The sequence below is a fragment of the Triticum aestivum genome, chromosome 1B (genome assembly GCF_018294505.1).
Source record: "Triticum aestivum cultivar Chinese Spring chromosome 1B, IWGSC CS RefSeq v2.1, whole genome shotgun sequence".
NCBI classification, from domain to species: domain Eukaryota; kingdom Viridiplantae; phylum Streptophyta; class Magnoliopsida; order Poales; family Poaceae; genus Triticum; species Triticum aestivum.
Window position 1 is genome coordinate 452897175 of NC_057795.1, and position 25791 is coordinate 452922965.

General features: G+C 49.4%; 2 protein-coding genes across 3 annotated transcripts; both read left to right on the forward strand.

Moving 5' to 3' along the window:
* Window positions 1-7402: 7402 nt before the first annotated feature.
* LOC123130911 (UDP-D-xylose:L-fucose alpha-1,3-D-xylosyltransferase MGP4) lies at window positions 7403-12761 on the forward strand. The gene is made up of 4 exons (XM_044550704.1): window positions 7403-7957; window positions 8046-8207; window positions 8281-8496; window positions 12164-12761. The coding sequence occupies exons 1-4, from the start codon at window positions 7490-7492 to the stop codon at window positions 12371-12373; spliced, it is 1056 nt and encodes a 351-aa protein (XP_044406639.1). The 5' UTR covers window positions 7403-7489; the 3' UTR covers window positions 12374-12761.
* A 73-nt stretch (window positions 12762-12834) lies between these two features.
* LOC123130921 (uncharacterized) lies at window positions 12835-14714 on the forward strand. 2 transcript variants are annotated; one of them, XM_044550715.1, is made up of 5 exons: window positions 12835-13169; window positions 13276-13438; window positions 13569-13628; window positions 14057-14129; window positions 14315-14714. In XM_044550715.1, exons 1-5 carry the CDS (start codon window positions 12947-12949, stop codon window positions 14567-14569), a joined length of 774 nt encoding a protein of 257 aa, XP_044406650.1. In that variant the 5' UTR covers window positions 12835-12946; the 3' UTR covers window positions 14570-14714. The 2 variants fall into 2 exon arrangements, with proteins under 2 accessions (XP_044406650.1, XP_044406658.1); XM_044550723.1 differs by lacking the exon at window positions 13569-13628 and having other exon boundaries at window positions 13017-13169.
* The last annotated feature ends 11077 nt before the right edge of the window (window positions 14715-25791 follow it).

Sequence of the window (25791 nt, forward strand, 5' to 3'; positions counted from 1 at the left end):
CGACGCGGTCGTCTCTGACGATGGTGGCGGCGTTTCTGCGCAGGGCCTCGCCCCCGATGACCACGGCGTCGGCGCTCCGGTCTCGGCGGGAGGCCTGGCGGGGGGCTGGTCGACGGCTCGCTCCCCTGCTCCCAGGCGGGCGGCCGCGCCCACCATGGGCGTGGCAAAGTGGTCGGGGAGCCGCTTGTGGGCTCTGGCGGAGGAAGAGTCGGATGGCGATGAGGAGGCGGAGATTGATGGCGACGGGGAGTCTGGGGCGGGCGGCCGTGCGGCCTGCTCCATTGGCGACTTCGTGTCGCGGGCCGAGGAGCTTGGGGGCTCTCTCAAGGCCGGGAGCCGGCGTGCCTTTGCGCCCGGTGGCCGTGGCCCGAGGCGGGTCGCAGCGGCCGTGCGCAGGGCGCCGTGCTCTTCGTGGGGACGCGAGGGACGTGGCACCCTTGCCGTGGCTGATGCGGGGCTGCTCCTGCAGCACGCGCTGGACCTACCTCGTCTGGCGCCGGCGTTCCCCGTGGCGGCGGCGGCGGCGCAGTCGGCGCTGGAAGTGGTGCGCCCTAGGGTTGAGGCGGATGCGCTTGTGGCTCGGATGGGCCAGCCCACTAGGGCGGCGACCGGCCCATCTGCGGGGCAGCAGTGGGCTGGCGCCCAGTCTCCGGACGTGCCTGGGGCGCAGGGAAATGTGGCTGTCTCTCGGGCCCAGTCTGGCCCACAGGAGGCAATCCAACACATAACGCCCAGCCCCGCGCGGCCATATAAATGGCTCTGGATTCCTCGCGGAACCCTAACCCCCTCGCTAGGTTTCCCAGCCACCGCTGCGGAGGTGCGGCGCTTCGGTCATTCCGCCCGGTTCCTCTCACCCACTCCTCTCCCTCCTCCACTGCGGCTCTCCTTCGCGGAAGTAGTGGCGATGGGCTCCAAGCAGGACCGCCGTGGGGAAAAGCCTCCCATGGAGCCGCCGCGGGACCGCAACCGTGGCCGGGCCGACGACGAAGGTGGCTGGGGGCCGCCGCCCGCGTGGTGGCTCAAGGAGCAGGAACGAAAGAAGAAGAAGAAGGCGGAGTACAAGCAACGCGGCGTCGAGCTCAAGCGCAAGGGGCTGCAGCCTGCGTCGGGCGGCGAGCGGGGTGGCGAACCTCATGCGAAGAAGAAATCCAAGCCTGCGGGGGCGGCGGCCTCCAAGCCGCCCCTCCCGCCCAGATCTGAGGTGCCGGGCTCGTCCAAGGGCACGGAGGAGGAACCAATCCCCATTGAGGAAGCCGACGGCCCGGAGTGCTTCAGATGCGGTCGCACACGCCACTACCAGAACCTGTGCACCTTCAAGCCCCTGTGCGTGGTGTGCACCAAGGAGGGGCACACGTCGGCGCAGTGCCCGACCCGCGGCAAGCCTCTGCTCCTCCAAAACATGGGGCACGCCATCTCCGGCGAAGGTTTCTTCTGCCTCCAGTACCCGGATGATTCGAGGGAGGAGCCACAGATCCAGCCGGGGGCCAATGCGGTGGTGCTCTCCATGCCTTCCGGCGCGCTCACGCTCGAGATCCTCCAAGTGGAGCTGCCACATCTTTTTGAGGGCGAGTGGGACTGGCAGATCTCACCAATGGAGGGCGGGGCGTTCTCGGTGGTTTTCCCGGATCCGGCGATGCTCAGGATGGCAACACGAAGCGGCAAACTTTTCCTCTCTCTCAACAACCTCATGGTGGATATCCGTGATGCGGTTCTCGAAGCTCCCAAAGGATTGGCGATGCCAGAGGTGTGGGTCAAACTGGGAGGCGTCCCACCCAAGCAGAGGCGCTCCGACCCGCTCATGGCGGCTACCACCATGCTCGGCCGTCCCCTGCAGATTGATGAGGAGTCTCTCATCCGCCCGGGGGCAGTTCGCATGCGTTTCGCCTGCCGCAGCCCCCGCAAGCTGCGTGGACTGGTTCAGATCTGGTTCAATGGAGAGGGCTTCAACATCAACATCGAGCTCGAGCTCCCCCCGGAGCAACTCACGGCGCCCGCCTTGCCAGTCCCACATCCTCCTTCTCCAAATCACGGCAAGGGTCCGGATGGGGCGGGGCGTGACGGCACCAGGGACGAAGACAAGGAGGCTGATGCTAGCATGGGGGATGATTCCATTGACACGGCGGCGTGGGAGAAGTTGGGCATCAATGACTAGGGCGGGGCGGTGAATCGGGCGTCGTTTCCTTCGTTGGAGCTGCCTCTGGCGGGGAGGTCCACGGAGCTGGCGCTCTCCATCCCGAACCAATATGGCTCAAACCTGGGCTCGGTCGCGTCCCCCCCCCCTGGTGCGGTCGGTGGCGGTGGCCGGTGCGGGCCAGCTAGAGGAGCCGCTGGGAGAGGCAAGCACTCCTATCACGGTGTCCGTGGACTCGCTGCCTCTCGCCTCGCGCTCTTCGTCTCAAGGAGGCCGCAACTCCAACAAGCTCGGCGCGGCGCAGCAGCTCAAGAAGGCGGCCGTGCGCAAGGTCAGCGCAGAGGCCGGGCGCGCAGTGGAGCTCCTAGGCGCGTAGAGACTCCTCGTCAGGCGGTGATGGCGTTGGCGGTGCCCAGCTCGGCCCCGATCGCGCTGGAGGCATCCAAGATGGCGTCGTTCCCGAAGGCCAAGTGCTCCAAGGCCGTCGTGGATGGGCAGGTGGCCGCTGTGCGTGTCAGTGCGCGGGCCAAGGGCGCCAAAGGGAACATGCCTTCGCTCCAACGCGCCAAACTCCTCCAAGCACAGAAGAATTTGGAAACCTCAGGTAATCCACTCCCCCGTTTTGCGATCTTGGATGCTTTTTCGGACGATCATCTGGGTGAGGTGCTGGCCGAGAGTGGGGTTGCTCCGATGGGAGAGGGCGGGGTTTGCGAGCTCATCTCGCTCGTGCGCGCAAAGGAGATGGCACAGGCGGCACTCGCAGCGACGGCTACTCAACACGCGGAGCGCTTGGCTGTCGAGGACGAGCCCTCGACGTCGCTAATGCTCCAGCCCAAAGGGGAGACAGCAACAGGGGTTGCCGCTCCCTCCTCGCCTCGCTGCGGCAAGGTGAGGCGCGTGGACAAGGCGATCACCTCCAGAGGTGTGCGCCTGCGTAACCGCATTATCTAGATGCGGGCGCTTTTTTGGAACATCCGTGGCTTCGGCCACTCGGGGAGGCGCACCCAACTTAGAGATTACATCAAAAACGAAGGGATAGATATCATAGGGCTCCAGGAAACCATTAAATCTGAATTTCGCCACCAAGATATCTTAGCCATAGATCCCCTTGAGCGTTTTTTGTGGCACCACAGTCCGGTAAACGGCCATTCGGGTGGCATGCTGCTTGGCTTCTGTTGTGCCATTTATGAGGTGATGTCCTGGGAGGTTGGCACCTTTTTCATCGCTGCCAATATACGCGTGAGAGCCTCGCTTCGCGAGCTCATGATCGTGCAAGTTTACGGACTAGCAGATCACTCGCGCTCGACTGAGTTTCTGGGAGAACTCGAAGCCAAGGTGTTGGCAGTAGCCGCAACCCAAGTCCCTCTTCTGGTGGGTGGCGACTTCAACCTTTTCCATTCGGGTGCGGACAAAAACAATGATAATATCAACTGGCCAAGGGTGGCCATGTTTAATAACGCAATTGCGTCGATGTCACTTAGGGAAGTGACAAGGACTGGGGCAAGTACACTTGGACCAACAAGCAACTAGCCCCGGTTCGATCCGTTTTAGATCGCGTTTTCATGTCTCCGGAATGGGAAGTGGTGTTTCCACTAAGCTTGCTCCTGGCAGAAACAAGGATCGGCTCGGATCATGCTCCTCTTATCTTATCTTCAGGGGAAGATAGGTTCCGCCGTAGCCCACGTTTCTTCTTTGAAACAGCGTGGTTCGAGGTCCCTGACTTTGACACTATCTTTAGGGAAAGATGGCTGAGGTGTGTTCAAGCCACGGGCCAGCAGCGCGGCCCTTTGGAGTTTTGGACCGCGGTCGGGGGACGCCTGCGCGCAAGCCTCAAGGGATGGGGTGCGAACCAAGGATGTGACAACAAAGTATTAAGGGCGCGGCTTCTCGCTGAGATTGCAACCCTTGATACCCAAGCTGACTCGCGCCCTTTCTCGGAGCAAGAATGGGCGCACCGATACGCCTTAGAAGGGCAAGTCGAAGCATTGCTTCGATTGGAGGAGGAATATTGGAGGCGTAGGGGAGGCCTCAAGTGGATGCTCAAGGGCGATGCGAACACTGGTTATTTTCACGCGTACGCGAATGGTCGCCGCAGAAAATTCCTAATCCTTAGACTGCAGACGGAGCAGGGGCTCCTTCTCCAGCAATCAGAGATCAGCAAACACATCTATGACTTTTACATCAGCTTGATGGGGACAGACGAACCTCAACGTGCGTGGCTGCGAGAGGACGTTTGGCTTCCAGCACAAAAAGTCTTAGAATCAGAGAACGGTGAGTTGGGGCTCGCGTTCCTCCCAAAGGAAAAAGACGATGCAATCCAAAGCATGAAAACTGACACGGCCCCAGGGCCCGACGGGTGGCCGGTGGCGATGTTCAAACACTTTTGGCCACTATTGCACGACCCCATCTTCGCGGTGTGCAATGGCTTCATGCGTGGCTTCATGGATATAGCTAGGTTAAACTATGGAGTGCTCTTGTTAATCCCGAAAGTGCCTGGTGCAGATAACATTCGCCAATACATGCCAATTGCGCTCATTAATGTGCCTTTCAAAATCTGCGCCAAAGGGTGTGCCACTAGGCTTACTCCGATAGCCCATCGCACCATTAGTCGAACTCAATCTGCTTTCATCCACGGTAGAAACATTTTGGAAGGTCCACTAGCGCTGCAAGAGACACTTCACGAACTTAGACGAACGCACGAACCGGCGATTTTACTCAAACTCGACTTCGAAAAGGCTTACGACCGCGTCAACTGGGATTTCCTTCGACAAATCCTAACTAGCCGAGGCTTCTCGTCGACATGGGTTCACAGAGTCATGCAGTTGGTCTCGGGGGGCCAAACTGCGGTCTCGGTGAACGGAGAAGTAGGGAACTTCTTCAGGAACAAGCGTGGCCTACACCAGGGTGATCCAATGTCACCGCTTTTGTTCAACTTCGTGGTTGATGCGCTTGCGGCCTTGCTTCGTAAAGCAACGGAGGCAGGCCACATCAAAGGGGTGTTGGGGCACCTCATCCCAGGGGGATTTCGCACTTACAGTATGCGAATGACACGCTTTTGTTGTTCCAACCGGACATACACAACGTGGCCACGATCAAAGCGCTGTTGATCACCTTCGAACTCATGTCGGGACTCAAGATCAACTTTCACAAATGTGAAGTGATGCCCATAGGGCTCGATTCGTCTGAGAGCAGGCGTATCGCGGACCAGCTCAACTGCAAACTAGGCAAACTCCCGTTTACCTACCTGGGCCTCCCGTTGGATGCCAAACGTATCTCGATAGATGGTTGGGCCCCGCTTTGGACCAAGGTCGGTGGGCGGGTGTGTCCGTGGAGGGGGAAGTTTCTGTCCTCCACAGCTAGACTAATTCTCACGAATGCGAGCCTATCCTCGTTGCTGCAGTTTGCGATGGGGTTGTTCCTACTGGCAGAAGGCGTTCATGTCAAGATGGACACACCCAGGTCCCGATTCTTTTGGGAAGGGACGGGACCAAAACGCAAGTACCACATGGTTAGATGGGATGCGGTGTGTCGTCCCAAGGACCTCGGGGGGTTAGGGATCACAAACACTCGGATCCTTAACATTGCTCTTATGTGCAAGTGGATTTGGAAACTGTCGCAGGGGGCGACGGGCCTGTGGGCTGATCTGCTACGCGCTAAATATTTCCCGAACGGGAATTTCTTCGAAGGCAGGGCGCGGGGCTCTCCCTTCTGGAATGATCTTCAGGCGGTTCGCCCGACTTTTGCTCTTGGCGCCAAATTAGCAATTGGCAACGGCCGCTTGGCCCGCTTCTGGCTCGACCTGTGGGTGGGAGGGGCGCCCCTTTGGGAACAATTTCAGGACTTATATGTCCTGGCTGTCAACCCGGAGCAGAAGGTAGCTTCGGCACTTGCCTCTAACCCCTCGGAGATCCATTTCCGGCGCGAGCTAACGGGCCTGAACAAGCTCTCTTAGAGGAGTTGCTTGCTCTCATTCAACCGGTGACGCTGTCCTCTTCAGCCGACACGGTCACCTGGGCTCTCACCTCGTCCGGTAAGTTCACAGTCAGGTCTCTTTATCGCAGGCTGTGCCAGGGCCAGGGCCCGGCCTTCCCGATGCCGTCGGGCCTATGGACTGCGCGAATGCCCCTTAAGATCAAGGTGTTCTTTTGGCAACTTTTCCGCAATAGACTTCCCACTTCGGCTAATATTGCCAAACGCAACGGCCCGTCTTCCGGACTTTGCGCAATTTGCAACACCATGAAGTATGCGAATCACGTGTTCTTCCGATGCCCTCTAGCGCGTTTTGCCTGGAGTGCAGTCCGTGAAGCCACCAACTCCACGTGGGACCCGCACTCAGCTAGGGACCTAGCGACCATAGTTGCATCGATGAATGGCGGCAGCAAGCGCGTGCTTTGGAGCTGCCTAGGCGCCTTGGCTTGGGCTTTGTGGCTCACCAGGAACAAATTAGCAATCGAGGGAATTTTCCCTTCTCACCCTGCTAATATTCTTTACAAATGCAACATTCTTCCGCAGCAGTGGAGTCCGTTGGCGAGGTGTAAGGATGCTGAGAGAATGAAGCAAGCTCAAGACCGTCTTCGCCAAGTCTACCTTTTGGCTAGGGAGTCAATCACCACTCCTACGTTGTGAAGTGGTTATTTTGTCTCGCGAGCGAGCCTGCGTGCTCTATGCTCTTGGCTTTTGGCCTGTAATAGACTCGTTGTGGACCGCCTGTGCCTTTTGGCCTGCCGCTAAACTCCCGTGCCTTCGCGCACGTATGTCCTGAGCCTCCGCGCTCGTTTCGTTCAGTTTCTAGTCCTGTAAACGCTGCCTAAGTTGTGGGCTTTATTAATTTAAAGCCGGACGCCTCTAGCGTCTTCGTTCTAAAAAAAGTCCCACGCTCGAGTCCGCCCCTGTGATGCATTGTTTTTTTTTGCAATTTATTTCTCCTCCACACACTGACAGGTGGGACCGCATATGTAGAGTTGATTAGGCTGCCATGTAGGAAGTCTGACCGGTCAGCTTAAACAAGATACAAAGTTATACGCTGAGTCAGTGACCGTATAATCACCGCAATGCGTATATAGTGACCGTATTCTTAAGTACAGTGACTAAAATGAACTCTCAACACAAGTACGGTGACCACTGATGCATTTTACTCTCCAACAAATTAACTGACTAGAGTGTGTTTTTTTCTTCACCTTTTCAAAGTATTTTCGCAAGAAAAAACTCTTCTCAAAGTAGCACCAAAGTAGATCTACAGCGCGAGGACCGGCAGATGTATTTTGCTGGAAAATGGAGAGACGTGCGCCTCCTTTTCCCACTTCACAGTTCACGCTCTAGCCCCAGCCCCCCCACCTCCGGAGACCCCGATCTCCGGCAATGTCGCTCCACCAGCGGCCGCACCAGAAGCCGCTGGGCGCCGACTCCCTCCCCGTCTCCACGGGCCCCGCTAACGCCGCTCCTTCCCGCCCCCTGCCCCTCCTCACGCTCCCCTACCTTTTCTCCCTTCTCGCGCTCCTCCTCCTGCTCGCCCTCCTCTTCCCCTGGGGGCCGCCCCGCCACTCCGCGCCGGCCTCCCCGTGGCGCTCCTACACGCTCCAAGACGCCGCCGCCTTCGCCGCGGCCTCCGGCAACGGCACCATCATCCTCGCCGCCGTCTCCGGGCCATACCTCCCCTTCCTCTCCAACTGGCTCATCAGCGTCCGCCGCGCCGGCCGCGCTAACCAGGTGCTCGTCATCGCCGAGGACTACGAGACCCTCGACCGCATCAATGCCGCATGGCCCGGCCACGCCGTCCTCGTGCCCCCCGCGCCCGACGCCCAGGCCGCTCACAAGTTCGGGTCGCAGGTGGGGAGAAATCTCGGTTACCTTACCCCCCACCCAAGCTGTTCGATGAAATGTCCATGTGTGTGACCGTGCCTGCTCTTGTGTGCAGGGGTTCTTTAACTTCACCTCGCGGCGGCCGCGGCACCTGCTGCAGATTCTCGAGCTGGGGTACAGCGTCATGTACAATGACGTTGACATGGTGTGGCTTGCCGACCCGTTTCCATATCTAGTTGGCAACCACGACGTGTACTTCATGGACGACATGACTGAAGTACGTACAATTGTTGTGTTTGTTGTTGGGGCTGTTGGAAGAGCATTTGATGATGTGGGAATTGTCAATGCAGGTGAAGCCACTAGAGCATTCACATGCGCTGCCGCCGCCAGGTAAGAAGGGGCGGCCATACATTTGCAGCTGTATGATCTTCCTGCAGCCAACAGAAGGGGCAAAGCTGTTGATGAGGAAGTGGATTGAGGAGCTCAAGGAACAGCCCTGGTCGAAGCAAGCAAAATCAAATGATCAGCCAGCATTCAACTGGGCTTTACTAAAGACTGCCGGGCAGGTTAGGCATGAACATCTAGATGTTTTCTGTGGAAATTGAATTTGAACTTTGTTTCGTTGCATTTGCTTGAACTGATCATATGCATTTGTTTCTTCGCTTGAATAAACTAGTGGCATGGGGGTATCTGGTCAATGGGTTCATGGCTGCTTAAAGTTTAAATTGATTTTCATGTATGCTCTGTAGTCTAGGTTAGCTGAAGTACCAAAGAACTCAAATTTTGATATCAATCTGGACTGTGTAAAAGGCTTGTTTAAAATGTACACAATCTTTGCCTATATTTTCCTGTACATTTTTAGAAACAGCACTGATGTTCCAAACTTCTAATATATGATTTTTTGTGTAAATGGATTTACCTCTACATGTGCATCATTGTGGTTGTGTGAACTTGCGTTCTTGCAGTTGTTACGTGTTATCTTATCTTTTTTGCCAATGTTTTTTTCTCTCAAGGAAAGCGGTAGGGAGCGACTCGCATCCTTGAGAAACATGACGTAGCAGCATTAGGTGGAGTCATGTTGAACTTGGACTTAAGTTTTTCACTTCTTAGTGTCTCGAAATTGTCCAACCAGGCTCAAGTCCTACGTCGAACAACCCCCCTAGGCCAGTCATGATTAGCTTAAATTCTGTTTATTGTGCAAGGTCATGTTACTAAGAGATGAGAGTTTGTGTCGGATGTATACCTGGCCATGGGATACCCGGCCCTAAAAAGCCCAACCCAACCCGGCCCGGTCTTGCCCACAGGCTGGGCCTGGGCCTAAAATCTGAGCCCGAAGGCTGGGCCCAGCTTGGGCTTGGCATTTTTGCGTTTTAGGGAAGAGGCCTGGCCCGAGGCCTGATGGGCTTAGGTTTTCTACTACGGGCTTTATTAGGCCCAGCTCGAAGCGCACCCCGGCCCGACTTATGGCCAGGTATAGTCTTTTTTTTAAAAAAAAATAACGTTGGCATTTCATTGATTAAGTAATAAAGTCATATAATGTCTCCCGGATACAATCCGGAGCAGAGTACGAAAACAGAAAACAAACTAGAATTCTTACAAGAGTTGGCCAAAACATGGGCCACTAAATTACATTGACGACAAACATGCTTGAAGGCTGAAGATGTGAAATCTAGGGCTGCTTGTTTGATATCCATAACCACAGGGCCGACATTCGAACGGTCCCGAATATTAGAATTGATTCGTTGCACCACAGAGAGACAGTCAGAGGCGAAAGTTACATGCGTGAAATGTTCATCTCTAGCCAGAATGACTGCACGGCCAAGCGCTAAGGCTTCCGCCTTCTCTGGATGAAAATCTCCAAAAAGGGGCTCGGAGCACGCGAGGGTGCACTGTCCCTCATGATCCAGCGCCACCACACCCAAGCCAGCCTTGTTGAGATTAGCAAAGCAGCAGCAGCAGAGTAAATTAAAACAGTACCTTGTGGCGGCGGAGACCAATTGGAGCTAGAAGCATGAGTCTCACGCCTATGAGCAGGTACTGTTTAAAAAGATGCACCATAATCATCTCCATATATGCACGTATCTTAGCAGCTGAAACACGTGGATGAGGGGCCTCAGCTTCATTCCTAGCAGCATTCCTAGCTTCCCAAATGTGCCAAATGCTGAAACACGTATTTTATCAGGAATTTTGATAGACCAAATAGACTTCGAATTTTTTTCCTCAACCTGACAGTCTGAAGATTGATACCTTCCATCACGACTGCGAGCTAAAATGAATCGCTTCGACCGTGCTAAATTGCACGCTGACCGAACAGAATACTCCCCATATTTGGTGGCCGGCCAGCGAACAAAACAGGCTGATTGGAACCTGGAGTATAGCAGCAGCAACCCGTTCACTGAAAAAAGCCCGTACAGATTCCTGATTCCATGTACCCGTATTTTCATCAAGCAAAGAATGAACAGTAGCACTTGCAGGAATTGTAGAAATTGGATGTAGTAAACCCGGAGGGATGGATGGAATCCAGTGATCAGAAAGGATGCGAGTTCGCCGACCATCTCGAATGCCCCAACATGCCCCTTGTTTCAGTAGCTCCCGTCCATGAAGGATGCCACGCCATGTGCTGGAAGCAGAACGAGGTGCCGAAGCATTCCAGAAATCACAACGAGGAAAATACCTTCCTTTGAGGACACGTGCGCATAAAGAGTCAGGCTCTGTCAACAAGCGCCATCCTTGTTTGCCAGCATCGCTTGGTTAAATAAGGCCAGGTATAGTTGGATGTGCATGTGATTCGTAACGGATTCGCCGTGGCCGCATACACGAGGGAGGCGGTGGTCAGGCTCATGTGCAGGTGGACACTGCGCGACCCCCATGACACTAGGCATACTAGTTTCATAGAGGACAGAATCATGTTTATCTTCTGCTCAAGTTTTTGGTTCACCAAACTCTCTAGGCTAGTAGGGAACAGTTTAAATCCGTGTTGTGCAAGGTTGGGATACTGAGATAAGATTAGTCTGTATTCAGATTAGAAGATGGATACTATATAACTAAGGGGTTATGATCTTCTAATATCTAGCAAGAAATTATCTTTCCAATCTTTCTTCTATCCTGCATGCATCATCTCTTTCACGGTAATGGCCCAGAGAACCAAGGGTTATCAACCTCGACCTCCTGTACATGTTATTTTTACTGGGACGGGGCACAATCGGGCAATTTGGAGTTGTGGACTAATCATTTTATCAGTGGAACATCTACCGACAACTTTTCTACCATCTGGAATTCGCTGTATAAGCATCAACCATTTATTGGAGCTGCTATAGTGGACAGATAGAGGACAAATTTAAGAAACATTTGCATTTTTTTTGCAGGAACAAAAAAAACAACATTTACAATTGTGAGTTAATCACTCATATGTCATGATTACTACTCCCTCCGTTTCTTTTTAGTCCCGCATATAAGATTTGGTCAAAGTCAAACTTTGTCAAGTTTGACTAACTTTATAGGAAAAAATATCAACATCTACAATACAAAAGCTATATGTTATGAAAATTAACTCCACAATGCATCTAATAACTTTGATTTTATAGTGTGAATGTTGATATCTTTTCCTACAAAGCTAGTTAAATTTTACAAAGTTTGACTTTGACCAAATCTTATATGCAGACTAAAAAGAAACGGAGGGGGTACAACGAATATGGTAATGGCATCATAAGGCACTTAATAGATTAAAACTTGAACTTTATGAGAAGGTGGTTGAAGTTGATCTTTGACTTGATGAGGCTTTAGATATCTGTTACCTCTTCAAACTGATTCCGCTTTGCTCAATGTCCATTTTATCTAAAATGTGCACGGGAGTAACTGTTCCAGCATGGATTTAGCTTCTACACTGTTATCTTTAATGTGAAATTCAGTTGACATGCATTGGTTGTACTAAGCTTTGCCATGTTTAAAATGTACTTGTTCAGTAATAACCTTTTCAGGAAGTTTGTAACTGTTACCTATATGTTTCCCTACAAATATAACATATTTACCAGTTTTTTTAATCAATATCCTTGCTGCATTTAAGTTTTAGTTTACATTCTGCAAGTATCTTCGGGAGGTCTTTTATGGATGGAAACAAAGTCATGGTAAATGACAAAGGGTTTTATTCTGTTTTCGCAAAATATTTTCCTGCATCGCTGCCGCTGCAACAGATAATGTCATTTGTAAAACTACTAATATAAGATATGCTTGCAGGTGGACGTGTATTTACTACCTCAGTCTGCTTTTCCAACTGGAGGTCTATATTTCAAGAACAAAACATGGGTCAAGGAGACAAAGGGCAAGCATGTCATTATACACAACAACTACATAACAGGGTTTGAAAAGAAGATAAAACGCTTCCGTGATCATAAACTCTGGCTGGTGGATGAACACGGTGACGAGTCACCACTTGGTAAAATATGAGCAAGCTGTAAAGGCTGGAGTACATCTATCCTTGCAGCAGCAGCATCGCAGTTTTGTGGATGGTGTCTGCCCAACCAGATGTTGGATCCACCACATGGAATTCAACAATCGAATTCGAACACCAGATCCATATGCAGAAGACTCCCTTTGTACATCAAGGCCCTCAGGGGCTACGCTTTCTCATGCAGTTCATCTTTCTGAAGTACATCTCTGTAACTGGAAATGGCTGGTCGAGGAGACCAGTAAGATTTTGTGGCATGAATGAAGAGATTTTGTGGCCATGAGTATCGTGTAAGTCCATGGGTTAATTCACTGGGTCTGTATAGCATTGTAGTTTTGTGAATTTGTACTATTATTGTTACTAAAAGTGCAGCATTTTTGTACACTAGATCTCTCCCAAGTACAGTACTATTGCCCCTCATCTTTTAAAGGCATATTGATTCAATTGTGACCGTGCAAGTTTCCATAATCAACATTCTCATCTTTCAGATACGCCTCCAATTATAGCAACAGAATCCTAAGCTAGCGTCGCCGGGAGCCAGAACAAGTCCTGTTGTTGGACCCTTTCCTTTGATGCCTCCCCCACTTTGCTTTCCGCTGGAGCAACGCCGTTGCCTTGGCCTCACACAAGGAACACCGGCGGCACGCACGCCCCCCACATATACTCCCCCCAGCCCCCGTGCTTGCATGTGCACAAGAAACCTCCTTTCTTCTCAGCACAGCAGGAAGGAAACCCACCCTCCTACGTGGACAAAGATCAGATCAATGGGTCAGGCCGTCGCCAAGGCGAAGCAAGGTATGATCGAGAACACTAGCTACCGGGTCCATCGCGCGATCTCGGGTCAACCATCTTTGCAAATGCTTGCTAGTTTTGCTTCTAACATGAGTGATGTTTCTGGTAGAGGCCGGGCGGGCAACGCAGAAGAACGACAAGGACGGCAAGGCTGTGGCCAACCGTAATGACGCCAAGGAGCAGCTCATCGAATTTATGGATAAGAACTACGATAAAGTCAAGCCTACGAAAACCTTCGATGAGTTTTATCATGCCATCTTCGAACTCATCGAGTAAGCCTTCTTCTCAACAGTTGGAGAGCACTGCTAGGAGGAGCTGCTAGTGCAACGCATCATTTTGTTTTAGTATCTACAGCCTACATATTAGTAGTACTACAGTTGAATTATTATTGGATACATGCAGGAATTCTCGTATGATTCCTAAGCCTTTATGGATTAAAAGTTCATGCACGCGTATAAACAGGTACTGCTCCCTTGGTACAATGGTACACACAGAGAAAACGACGTTTTGGGCATATCTTAAGTCAAACCTTGCAAACTTTGAAATATTTTGCTTGGGAACTTGAAAGCCATATGTATAGATTTTATTTCGAGAAATGATTTCTGAATATTATAATAATTTTGTTGTTCGTTATACATATACTGCAGTACAAATTAGTCGTCGAAGTTATATTCTGAAAAATGTGTCAATGTCCAAAACGTCTAGTGTACCCAAGGGAGTAGTATAGTAATAGCCTTTGGTCAGATTCGTAGCATGCCGTCAATGCCAAAATGTACCTCATCCATTCAGAATTTCAAACATATTCAGCCAGCTGAAACCTCATCGATGGTGTTTTATATTTAAGAAAAATACCTAACAATTTCTATCTGTTATTTTGCATTCCACTTCAGACAGTTTTGTGAGGAACAAGGGCAGCTGCAGTACAGGATGCCATCAAAAGATAAGCTCGCGGAAGTGTACAAGGTCAGATATATACCCTCTTCTTTTTTGGAATAAAGGAGGCTCCTCTGCTTTATTTGACATAGCTTCTCAACAGAGCTTAGAATCTTTCTTTGGTTTCAAATCTTTCGAAATGGCTAAAAAGAAAACGTTTGGGTGCCATCATAACTTTATACTAAACTTAACGATTTTGTTTCCCTCTCGTGCAGGCTCTTAGGAAGCCGGATGGAGTAAACCTCACCAAGGGTCAGTTCCACACGATCACCGAGAACCTCGTCACGGTGCACAGCTTCAGCTTCGGCAAGGCCGCCTTCGACGTGCTCGTGGTCCTCTTTGGCGCGCCGATGTGCGCGCTCCTCGTCAAGAGGGTCGTCCCCGGCCTCAAGTCCTTCTCCGACGACGTCGTCATCCCGGTGGCCACCTCCGGCGCCGTCGTGTACCTGGCCAAGACCAACAAGCTGTGAGTCGGCGGATTATACGAGTGTAACTACTACTACTAGCTTACCACAAGAAGAAAAATAATGTGTCGAATCGTAATGATGCAACTGTGTGGTGGCTCGATCGCGTCCAGATTGCAAAATCTATAAAGATGATTGAAACTTTTAGTGATTTTTCTCTGTTCTTACGGGGGCATGTGTGCGTGCGCCCGCGGCAATGTTGCAGTATAAACGTTTTTTCCCTTCAAACCAGAAAACGGTAATGTTGAACCTGACGTTGGGTCATGAAAACTGCGGAGGAAGCAAAGTAACTTGGACATTCTCGGTCATGAAAGGAAACATATGCATCAGGTGTGTCTGAGGTCAAGTGAACCACTCAAAAGATCAGCCGAAAAATCAACACACATGACACATGAACATCAGGATTATCATGTGAAAAGCCCTCAAGTTGGGGTAAAAACAACGGACTGAACCATCCAAATATTATGCAACAAGTTATGCTCTAGGTAGCACTAAAGGCTTTCATACATCAAAAGTGTTACTCTAATCCCGAGCACAAATACACCCGTATGGATAATAAATTTCGAGGGTAGGGTTTTCGTGTTATTTTACCAGCTCTCCAAAGCCAACCACTCCAAATCGCAGATCGCTGCCTTAGGCCGAATATGTATGAACCTGAGTACCAGTTTGTCGAATCCGAGAAGGATTTGTATGGATCTAAACACTGTGTATGCATACTTGGGGAAGAACTAGGTATAAGGCCGACACGGGGAGCCATTTCTTGTGTGTTCTCTTGTGAATTAGGAAATAACTATTTGTCAATTGCTAGATTCTGGCCAGCCCAGAAGAGACACATGGTCATGAACTATGTTTGTGCATGCGTTTTGTGGTGCATTTGGAAATATAGAAATTCCATAGTTCTTAACAATGTTAATTGGTCTGATTTAAAGCAGTTTTGGTGGTTGATCCATATAACAATCAATTAATGGTTGATACTCTTCAAGGAGGAACCTTTGGAGAGGTTAAAAAGGATCTCACATCAGTTATCGTTGATCCCCAGTTCTCCCTTTCAACTGATAGTGGGGTAAGGACCGACAACTTAGACACTAAAGGTGTTTTAAGCCAGGATGCACTTGCTAATTTTTTCGCTGGAAAGGGGTTTTGGGGTTTAACGTGGACTGGGTACAAACCACAACACACCCTCTCCTCTGGGGAGTCCAAAGAAGATCACCAAGTTCTCCACTGCATCAAGCCTTGTTACTTCCCTGGAGCTGCCTCACTCGCTAACACTGCCGATCAAGAAGATCAAGAGTGGAGTCCTGCATCAACTTCAAGCTGTGAGACTTGGCCTCGTTCTGAGTGACAGGAAGTCAGGAACATAACGCTTGGCATCTGATGGAGGATAGACGATAAGGATGGTTTCACAACCGTCGAGAGTTTAGCTTTACTTTATGTTTTCTGTTTAGTTTGTCTGCTTATGCCGCAGACTTGCAAATTTCTGCTCTCTATGCAATAAGTTCATGCTGGGGTATTGGCCTTTCAGCATTTTTTGCTTTAAGTTTGGTTTTGAGACATGCGTCTGGTTTCGTTTTCAATGAAAATGGAACCGGAGGCCTTGTGCACTCCTGATAGTCTAAAGAGAGTATCAACGTATATGTGTTTGAGCCATTTGGCCAAATGATAAGGGGATTGAATGAATTACAACCCTATAAGGCGGCTATTAGACACGACAACGGTAAGAAATGCAACAGTAAATTAAAAGTAACTATGGTGTATCCTTGCGAGTCATTCGATGCGGATGGTGTATTGTTGGATAACTGATTGAAGGGGTGAATGCCGAACCGAAAAACCGGGACCAACACCAAATAAACCGAAACCGAGTATTTTGGTTTCTAGTCCAGTCAATAATCTTCCAACCGAATTTTATCGGTTTCAGGGCTCGGCCACCCGAATTTACCAAATAACCGATAAATGGGCTGAAGTTTGTACAGCCCACTTACATCCAAGTACCACTTGACTCCATGTTGGGTGCAGCATGATGGCCCACACGACCCTGTGTGGCAACTACTCACCCTCACCACGTGAGCGCGAACGCGTATGTAATCAACTTTAATTGCCATGTCTATCATGTATCATTAAATATAGTTGCCATGTGTGTAACTAATTAAAGTTGCCACGTGTGGTCAAACCATAGTTGCCATGTATGATCAACCATAGTTGCCATATGTGATTAACTAGTTACCACATATGCACAATGTGTAACTAATTGGTGTTGCCACGTGTAGTTAAACACTTAAACCATAGTTGCAATGTATGGTCAACCATAGTTGACGTGTGTGATTAACTAGTTGCCACATATGCACACCTGTAGTTGCCATCAATCAACGCGTGAGCGTCGTGTGGGCGAAGAGCAGTTTCACCCACAAGTTCGGACGAGCGTCCTGTGTGCGTTCGGGCAAGGAGCGCCCACACGTGCGGCACTAAATAATAACGCCCACAGACGCTGGGCGGTTACGTGGCTCTCGACTCAGATGACAACAACTTCAATATTCGTGGAAATGAATCGAACGACATCAATTGTGTTTGGGCCATGTTGAATTTTTTCACACGTGTGAGCGCTATCGTTTAGGAAAGAAACCATGGTCCCATCTCCTTCCACGGAGCCGCCAGCGCCAGCCCTTCCCCACTCTCAGGCCAACTTGTAAGTGCATCTAGTGCCCCTTAGTGATTTTGGTGTATTGAAGACTTATAGGTTAAGAGACTAATATGTTTGTGAGTGTACACAGGCTCTATAAGTCGATGAGGAGTTTGATATTTACTATGAAAGTCGACCCCTAAAAATGTATGTCTTCAGCTGAAGACTTTGGTTCTCCTGAAGATTTTGAAAGTGAAGAAATTGGTGTGACCTTGAAGACTTGGATATTCATGCAAGGATTATGAACCGTGAAGACTTTTGTTTTCGTAGTTTCATTTTCTCTTTCTTGAGTCATAGGAAACACTGTACTGTTAAAGGGGGTCGAGGTAATACTAAGGAAACCGATTTTCAAGTGATGCTCATCTCAAAATCCTACACCTACCCAATTCTTTCGAGTGAAGCCATTGGAAATCTCATATCAGTTCAGTCAATTTCTTCAGTGACAGAGACGAAGATCTTCTGGTCTCTGAGGAATTTGTTTTGACTGAGGAGTTAGGAGTTTTCCAGTGCGAATTGCCTACACAGTGAGAAACATGATAGCCCTGAGGAATTTGATACCTCAAATCCGACCGTTGTTGTGCTAAGCACCAGCTGTCCAAAATATCCTACCACCTAACGGTCATATCATTGAAGGACATTTATGTCTTATCATGTCGGGCTACTCTCTAGGCTATAAATAGCCGCCCCCTACAACCACTAGCTGGTTGGCTACTCTGAGAGAAACTGACACTTGTTATTGAGAGCATCCCATCCTCCAAGGACTTTGAGCGAAAATTATCAAGTGAGGAAAACCCAAAACCCAAACCCAAACACCTACAAACCCAAAGTGATTGAACATCACTGAAGAGATTGTTCCTGTATGGAACCGGCGCTTGTTACCTTTGAGGACTGTGTATCCTCCAGATGGTTAGGCGTCATGGTCTGAGCATCCAAGAGGAATTGTGGATCGCCGAGTGACCAAGTCTGTGAAGGTTTGGAAGTCACCTGTGAAGACTTACCATGAGTTGTTGGGGAACGTTGCAGAAAACAAAAATTTTCCTACTCGTTTCACCAAGATCATCTAGGAGTTCATCTAGCAACGAGTGATTAGATGCATCTACATACCTTTGTAGATCGCGCACGGAAGCGTTCAAAAGAACGGTGATGATGTAGTCGTACTCGACGTGATCCAAATCACCGATGACCAGCGCCGAACGGACGGCACCTCCGCGTTCAACACACGTACGGGACGGGAGACGTCTCCTCCTTCTTGATCCAGCAAGGGGGGAGGAGAGGTTGATGAAGATCCAGCAGCACGACGGCGTGGTGGTGGATGCAGGGCGTCACAACAGCAGGGCTTCGCCGAGACTACGAGGGAGAGACGTAACGGGGGGAGATGGAGGCGCCAGGGGCTGGTGTGAAATCCCTCCTCTCCCCCCACTATATATAGGGGTGCCAGGGGGGGCGCCGGCCCTAGTAGATGGCATCTACTAGGGGGGGCGGCGGCCAAGGGGAGGTTTCCCTCCCCCCCAAGGCACCTAGGGGTGCCTTCCACCACATGGACTCTTCCATGGTGGAAACGCTAGGCGCATGGGCCTATAGGGGCTGGTGCCCTTGGCCCATCTAGGCCAAGGCGCACCCCCTACAGCCCATGTGGCCCCCCGGGACAGGTGGCCCCACCCGGTGGACCCCCGGGACCCTTCCGGTGGTCCCGGTACAATACCGATAACCCCGAAACTTGTCCCGATGCCCGAAATAGCACTTCCTATATATAATTCTTTACCTCCGGACCATTCTGGAACTCCTCGTGACGTCCGGGATCTCATCCGGGACTCCGAACAACATTCGGGTTTCTGCACATACATATCTTCATAACCCTAGCGTCACCGAACCTTAAGTGTGTAGACCCTACGGGTTCGGGAGACAAGCAGACATGACCGAGACGACTCTCCGGTCAATAACCAACAGCGGGATCTGGATACCCATGTTGGCTCCCACATGCTCCACGATGATCTCATCGGATGAACCACAATGACGAGGATTTAATCAATCCCGTACGCTATTCCCTTTGTCTATCGATATGTTACTTGCTCGAGATTCGATCGTCGGTATCCCAATACCTCGTTCAATCTCGTTACCGGCAAGTCACTTTACTCATACCGTAATGCATGATCCCATGACCAGACACTTGGTCACTCTGAGCTCATTATGATGATGCATTACCGAGTGGGCCCAGTGATACCTCTCCGTCATACGGAGTGACAAATCCCAGTCTTGATCCATGTCACCCAACAGACACTTTCGGAGATACCCGTAGTCTACCTTTATAGTCACCCAGTTACGTTGTGACGTTTGGCATACCCAAAGCACTCCTACGGTATCCGGGAGTTACACGATCTCATGGTCTAAGGAAAAGATACTTTGACATTGGAAAACTCTAGCAAACGATCTTGTGCTATGTTTAGGATTGGGTCTTGTCCATCGCATCATTCTCCCAATGATGTGATCTCGTTATCAATGACATCCAGTGTCCATAGTCAGGAAACCATGACTATATGTTGATCAACGAGCTAGTCAACTAGAGGCTCACTAGGGACATGTTGGTGTCTGTTATTCACACATGTATTACGATTTCCGGATAACACAATTCTAGCATGAATAAAGACAATTATCATGAACAATGAAATATAATAATAATGCTTTTATTATTGCCTCTAGGGCATATTTCCAATAGTCTCCCACTTGCACTAGAGTCAATAATCTAGTTACATTGTGATGAATCGAACACCCATGGAATTCTGGTGTTGATCATGTTTTGCTCTAGGGAGAGGTTTAGTCAACGGATCTGCTATATTCAGGTCCGTATGTACTTTGCAAATCTCTATGTCTCCATCTTGAACATTTTCACGAATGGAGTTGAAGCGATGCTTGATGTGCCTTGTCTTCTTGTGAAACCTGGGCTCCTTGGCAAGTGCAATAGCTCCAGTGTTGTCACAGAAGAGCTTGATCGGCCCCGACGCATTGGGTATGACTCCTAGGTCGGTGATGAACTCCTTCACCCATATTGCTTCATGTGCTGCCTCCGAGGCTGCCATGTACTCCGCTTCACATGTAGATCCCGCCACGACGCTTTGCTTGCAACTGCACCAGCTTACTGCCCCACCATTCAAAATATACACGTATCCGGTTTGTGACTTAGATTCATCCAGATCTGTGTCGAAGCTAGCGTCGACGTAACCCTTTACGACGAGCTCTTCGTCACCTCCATAAACGAGAAATATTTCCTTAGTCCTTTTCAGGTACTTCAGGATATTCTTGACCACTGTCTAGTGTTCCTTGCCGGGATTACTTTGGTACCTTCCTACCAAACTGACGGCAAGGTTAACATCAGGTCTGGTACACAGCATGGCATACATAATAGAACCTATGGCTGAGGCATAGGGGATGACGCTCATCTCTTCTATATCTTCTGCCGTGGTCGGACATTGAGCTGAGCTCAATTTCATACCTTGTAACACAGGCAAGAACCCCTTCTTGGATTGATCCATATTGAACTTCTTCAATATCTTATCAAGGTATGTGCTTTGTGAAAGACCTATGAGGCGTCTCGATCTATCTCTATAGATTTTGATGCCTAATATATAAGCAGCTTCTCCAAGGTCCTTCATTGAAAAACTTTTATTCAAGTAGGCCTTGATGCTGTCCAAGAGTTCTATATCATTTCCCATCAAAAGTATGTCATCTACATATAATATGAGAAATGCTACAGAGCTCCCACTCACTTTCTTGTAAACGCAGGCTTCTCCATAAGTCTGTGTAAACCCAAACGCTTTGATCATCTCATCAAAGCGAATGTTCCAACTCCGAGATGCTTGCACCAGCCCATAAATCGAGCGTTGAAGCTTGCACACTTTGTCAGCATTCTTAGGATCGACAAAACCTTCCGGCTGCATCATATACAATTCTTCCTTAAGGAAACCATTAAGGAATGCCGTTTTGACGTCCATTTGCCATATTTCGTAATCATAGAATGCGGCAATTGCTAACATGATTCGGACGGACTTCAGCTTCGCTACCGGTGAGAAAGTCTCATCGTAGTCAACCCCTTGAACTTGTCGATAACCCTTAGCGACAAGCCGAGCTTTATAGATGGTCACATTACCATCCGCGTCTGTCTTCCTCTTAAAGATCCATTTATTTTCTATGGCTCGCCGCTCAACGGGCAAGTCAGTCAAAGTCCATACTTTGTTTTCATACATGGATCCTATCTCGGATTTCATGGCTTCTAGCCATTTGTCGGAATCCGGGCCCGCCATCGCTTCTTCATAGTTCGAAGGTTCACCGTTGTCTAACAGCATGATTTCCAAGACAGGGTTGCCGTACCACTCTGGTGCGGAACGTGTCCTTGTGGACCTTCGAATTTCAGTAGGGGCTTGATCAGAAGTATCTTGATCATTGTCATTAACTTCCTCTCTAGTCGGTGCAGGCACCTCAGGAACATTTTCTTGAGTTGCGCCATTTTCCAGTTCAAGAGGTAATACTTCATCAAGCTCTACTTTCCTCCCACTTACTTCTTTCGAGAGAAACTCTTTCTCCAGAAAGGACCCATTCTTGGCAACAAAGATCTTGCCTTCGGATCTGAGGTAGAAGGTGTACCCAATAGTTTCTTTTGGGTATCCTATGAAGACGCATTTTTCCGACTTGGGTTCGAGCTTTTCAGGTTGAAGTTTCTTGACATAAGCATCGCATCCCCAAACTTTTAGAAACGACAGCTTAGGTTTCTTCCCAAACCATAATTCATACGGTGTCGTCTCAACGGATTTCGACGGAGCCCTATTTAAAGTGAATGCGGCAGTCTCTAAAGCATAGCCCCAAAAAGATAGCGGTAAATCGGTAAGAGACATCATAGATCGCACCATATCTAATAGAGTGCGATTACGACGTTCGGACACACCATTACGCTGAGGTGTTCCAGGCGGCGTGAGTTGTGAAACTATTCCACATTTTCTTAAGTGTGTGCCAAACTCGTGACTCAAGTATTCTCCTCCACGATCTGATCGTAGAAACTTGATTTTCCTGTCACGTTGATTTTCAACCTCACTCTGAAATTCCTTGAACTTTTCAAAGGTTTCAGACTTGTGTTTCATTAAGTAGATATACCCATACCTACTTAAATCATCAGTGAGGGTGAGAACATAACGATAGCCACCGCGAGCCTCAACACTCATTGGACCGCACACATCAGTATGTATGATTTCCAATAAGTCGGTTGCTCGCTCCATTGTTCCTGAGAACGGAGTCTTGGTCATTTTACCCATAAGGCATGGTTCGCATGTGTCAAATGATTCATAATCAAGAGACTCTAAAAGTCCATCAGCATGGAGCTTCTTCATGCGTTTGACACCTATGTGACCAAGGCGGCAGTGCCACAGGTATGTGGGACTATCATTATCAACCTTACTTCTTTTGGTACTCACATTATGAACATGTGTAGCATCACGTTCGAGATTCATAAAGAATAAACCATTCACCATAGGAGCATGACCATAAAACATATCTCTCATAAAAATGGAACAACCATTATTCTCAGATTTAAAAGAGTAGCCATCTCGAATTAAACGAGATCCCGATACAATGTTCATGCTCAAAGCTGGCACTAAATAACAATTATTAAGGTTTAAAACTAATCCCGAAGGGAGATGCAGAGGTAGCGTGCCGACGGCGACCACATTGACCTTGGAACCATTCCCGACGCGCATCGTCACCTCGTCCTTTGCCAGTTTCCGCTTATTCCGCAGCCCCTGCTTTGAGTTACAAATGTGAGCAACTGCACCGGTATCAAATACCCAGGAGCTACTACGGGCACTAGTAAGGTACACATCAATTACATGTATATCACATATACCTTTTGTTTTGCCGGCCTTCTTATCCGCTAAGTACTTAGGGCAGTTCCGCTTCCAGTGACCGCTTCCCTTGCAATAAAAGCACTCAGTCTCGGGCTTGGGTCCATTCTTTGGCTTCTTCCCGGCAGCTTGCTTGCCGGGCGCGGCAACCTCCTTGCCGTCCTTCTTGAAGTTCTTTTTACCCTTGCCTTTCTTGAACTTAGTGGTTTTATTGACCATCAACACTTGATGTTCCTTCCTGACTTCTACCTCTGCTGATTTCAGCATAGCAAATACTTCAGGAATGGTCTTTTCCATCCCCTGCATATTGAAGTTCATCACAAAGCTCTTGTAGCTTGGTGGAAGCGACTGGAGGATTCTGTCAATGACCGCATCATCCGGGAGATTAACTCCCAGCTGAGTCAAGCGGTTATGCAACCCAGACATAGTGAGTATGTGCTCACTGACAGAACTGTTTTCCTCCATCTTACAGCTGAAGAATTTGTCGGAGACTTCATATCTCTCGACCCGGGCATGAGCTTGGAAAACCATTTTCAGCTCTTCGAACATCTCATATGCTCCATGTCTCTCAAAACGCTTTTGGAGCCCCGGCTCTAGGCTGTAAAGCATGCCGCACTGAACGAGGGAGTAGTCATCGGAACGTGCCTGCCAAGCGTTCATAACATCTTGTTCTGCAGGGAGAACGGGTGCGTCACCAAGCGGTGCTTGTAGGACATAATCTTTCTTGGCAGCTATGAGGATGATCCTCAGGTTCCGGACCCAGTCCGTATAGTTGCTGCCATCGTCTTTCAGCTTGGTTTTCTCTAGGAACGCGTTGAAGTTGAGGACTACGTTGGCCATTTAATCTACAAGACATATTGTAAAATATTTAGACTAAGTTCATGATAATTAAGTTCAACTAATCAAATTATTAATGAACTCCCACTTAGATTAGACATCCCTCCAGTCATCTAAGTATTACATGATCCGAGTTTAACTAGACCGTGTCCGATCATCACGTGAGACGGACTAGTCAACGTCGGTGAACATCTTCATGTTGATCGTATCTTCTATACGACTCATGCTCGACCTTTCGGTCTTCTGTGTTCCGAGGCCATGTCTGTACATGCTAGGCTCGTCAAGTTAACCTAAGTGTTTGCATGTGTAAATCTGTCTTACACCCGTTGTATGTGAACGTCTGAATAAAACACCCGATCATCACGTGGTGTTTTGAAACAGCGAACTGTCGCAACGGTGCACAGTTAGGGGGAACACTTCTTGAATTTATTGTGAGGGATCATCTTATTTACTACCGTCGTTCTAAGTAAACAAGATGCAAAACATGATAAACATCACATGCAATCAAATAATAAACGTGACATGATATGGCCAATATCACATAGCTCCTTTGATCTCCATCTTGGGGCTCCATGATCATCTTGTCACCGGCTTGACACCATGATCTCCATCATCATGATCTCCATCATCGTGTCTCCATGAAGTTGCTCGCCAACTATTACTTCTACTACTATGGCTAACGCGTTTAGCAATAAAGTAAAGTAATTTACATGGCGTTTCTCGATGACACGCAGGTCATAAAAAAATAAAGACAACTCCTATGGCTCCTGCCGGTTGTCATACTCATCGACATGCAAGTCGTGAATCCTATTACAATAGCATGAACATCTCATACATCACATATAGATCATTCATCATTCATCACAACTTTGGCCATATCATATCACAAACCACTTGCTGCAAAAACAAGTTAGACGTCCTCTAATTGTTGTTGCAAGTTTTACGTGGCTGAATTAGGGTTCTAGCAAGAACGTTTTCTTACCTACGTTAAAGCCACAACGTGATTTGTCAACTTCTATTTACCCTTCATAAGGACCCTGTTCATCGATTCCGCTCCAACTAAAGTGAGAGAGACAGACACCCGCCAGCCACCTTATGCAACTAGTGCATGTTAGTCGGTGGAACCGGTCTCACGTAAGCGTACGTGTAAGGTTGGTCCGGGCCGCTTCATCCCACAATACCGCTGAAGCAAGAAAGGACTAGTAACGGCAAGAAAGTTGACAAATCTACGCCCACAACAAATTGTGTTCTACTCGCGCAAGAAGAACTACGCATAGACCTAGCTCATGATGCCACTGTTGGGGAACGTTGCAGAAAGCAAAAATTTCCCTACTCGTTTCACCAAGATCATCTAGGAGTTCATCTAGCAACGAGTGATTAGATGCATCTACATACCTTTGTAGATCACGCACGGAAGCGTTCAAAAGAACGGTGATGATGTAGTCGTACTCGACGTGATCCAAATCACCGATGACCAGCGCCGAACGGACGACACCTCCGCGTTCAACACACGTACGGGACGGGAGACGTCTCCTCCTTCTTGATCTAGCAAGGGGGGAGGAGAGGTTGATGAAGATCCAGCAGCACGATGGCGTGGTGGTGGATGCAGGGCGTCACAGCAGCAGGGCTTCGCCGAGACTACGAGGGAGAGACGTAACGGGGGGAGATGGAGGCGCCAGGGGCTGGTGTGAAATCCCTCCTCTCCCCCCCACTATATATAGGGGTGCCAGGGGGGCGCCGGCCCTAGTAGATGGCATCTACTAGGGGGGGCGGCGGCCAAGGGGAGGTTTCCCTCCCCCCTAGGCACCTAGGGGTGCCTTCCACCACATGGACTC

Bases quoted from the DNA above. Each gene is read 5' to 3' on its own strand.
- LOC123130911 (XM_044550704.1), top strand. From the start codon at position 7,490: ATGTCGCTCCACCAGCGGCCGCACCAGAAGCCGCTGGGCGCCGACTCC. The intron at 8,208-8,280 runs GTACGTACAATT...TTGTCAATGCAG, and splicing joins TCATGGACGACATGACTGAA to GTGAAGCCACTAGAGCATTC. The intron at 8,497-12,163 runs GTTAGGCATGAA...ATATGCTTGCAG, and splicing joins TACTAAAGACTGCCGGGCAG to GTGGACGTGTATTTACTACC.
- LOC123130921 (XM_044550715.1), top strand. From the start codon at position 12,947: ATGCCTCCCCCACTTTGCTTTCCGCTGGAGCAACGCCGTTGCCTTGGC. The intron at 13,170-13,275 runs GTATGATCGAGA...TGTTTCTGGTAG, and splicing joins CGTCGCCAAGGCGAAGCAAG to AGGCCGGGCGGGCAACGCAG. The intron at 13,439-13,568 runs GTAAGCCTTCTT...GGATACATGCAG, and splicing joins GCCATCTTCGAACTCATCGA to GAATTCTCGTATGATTCCTA.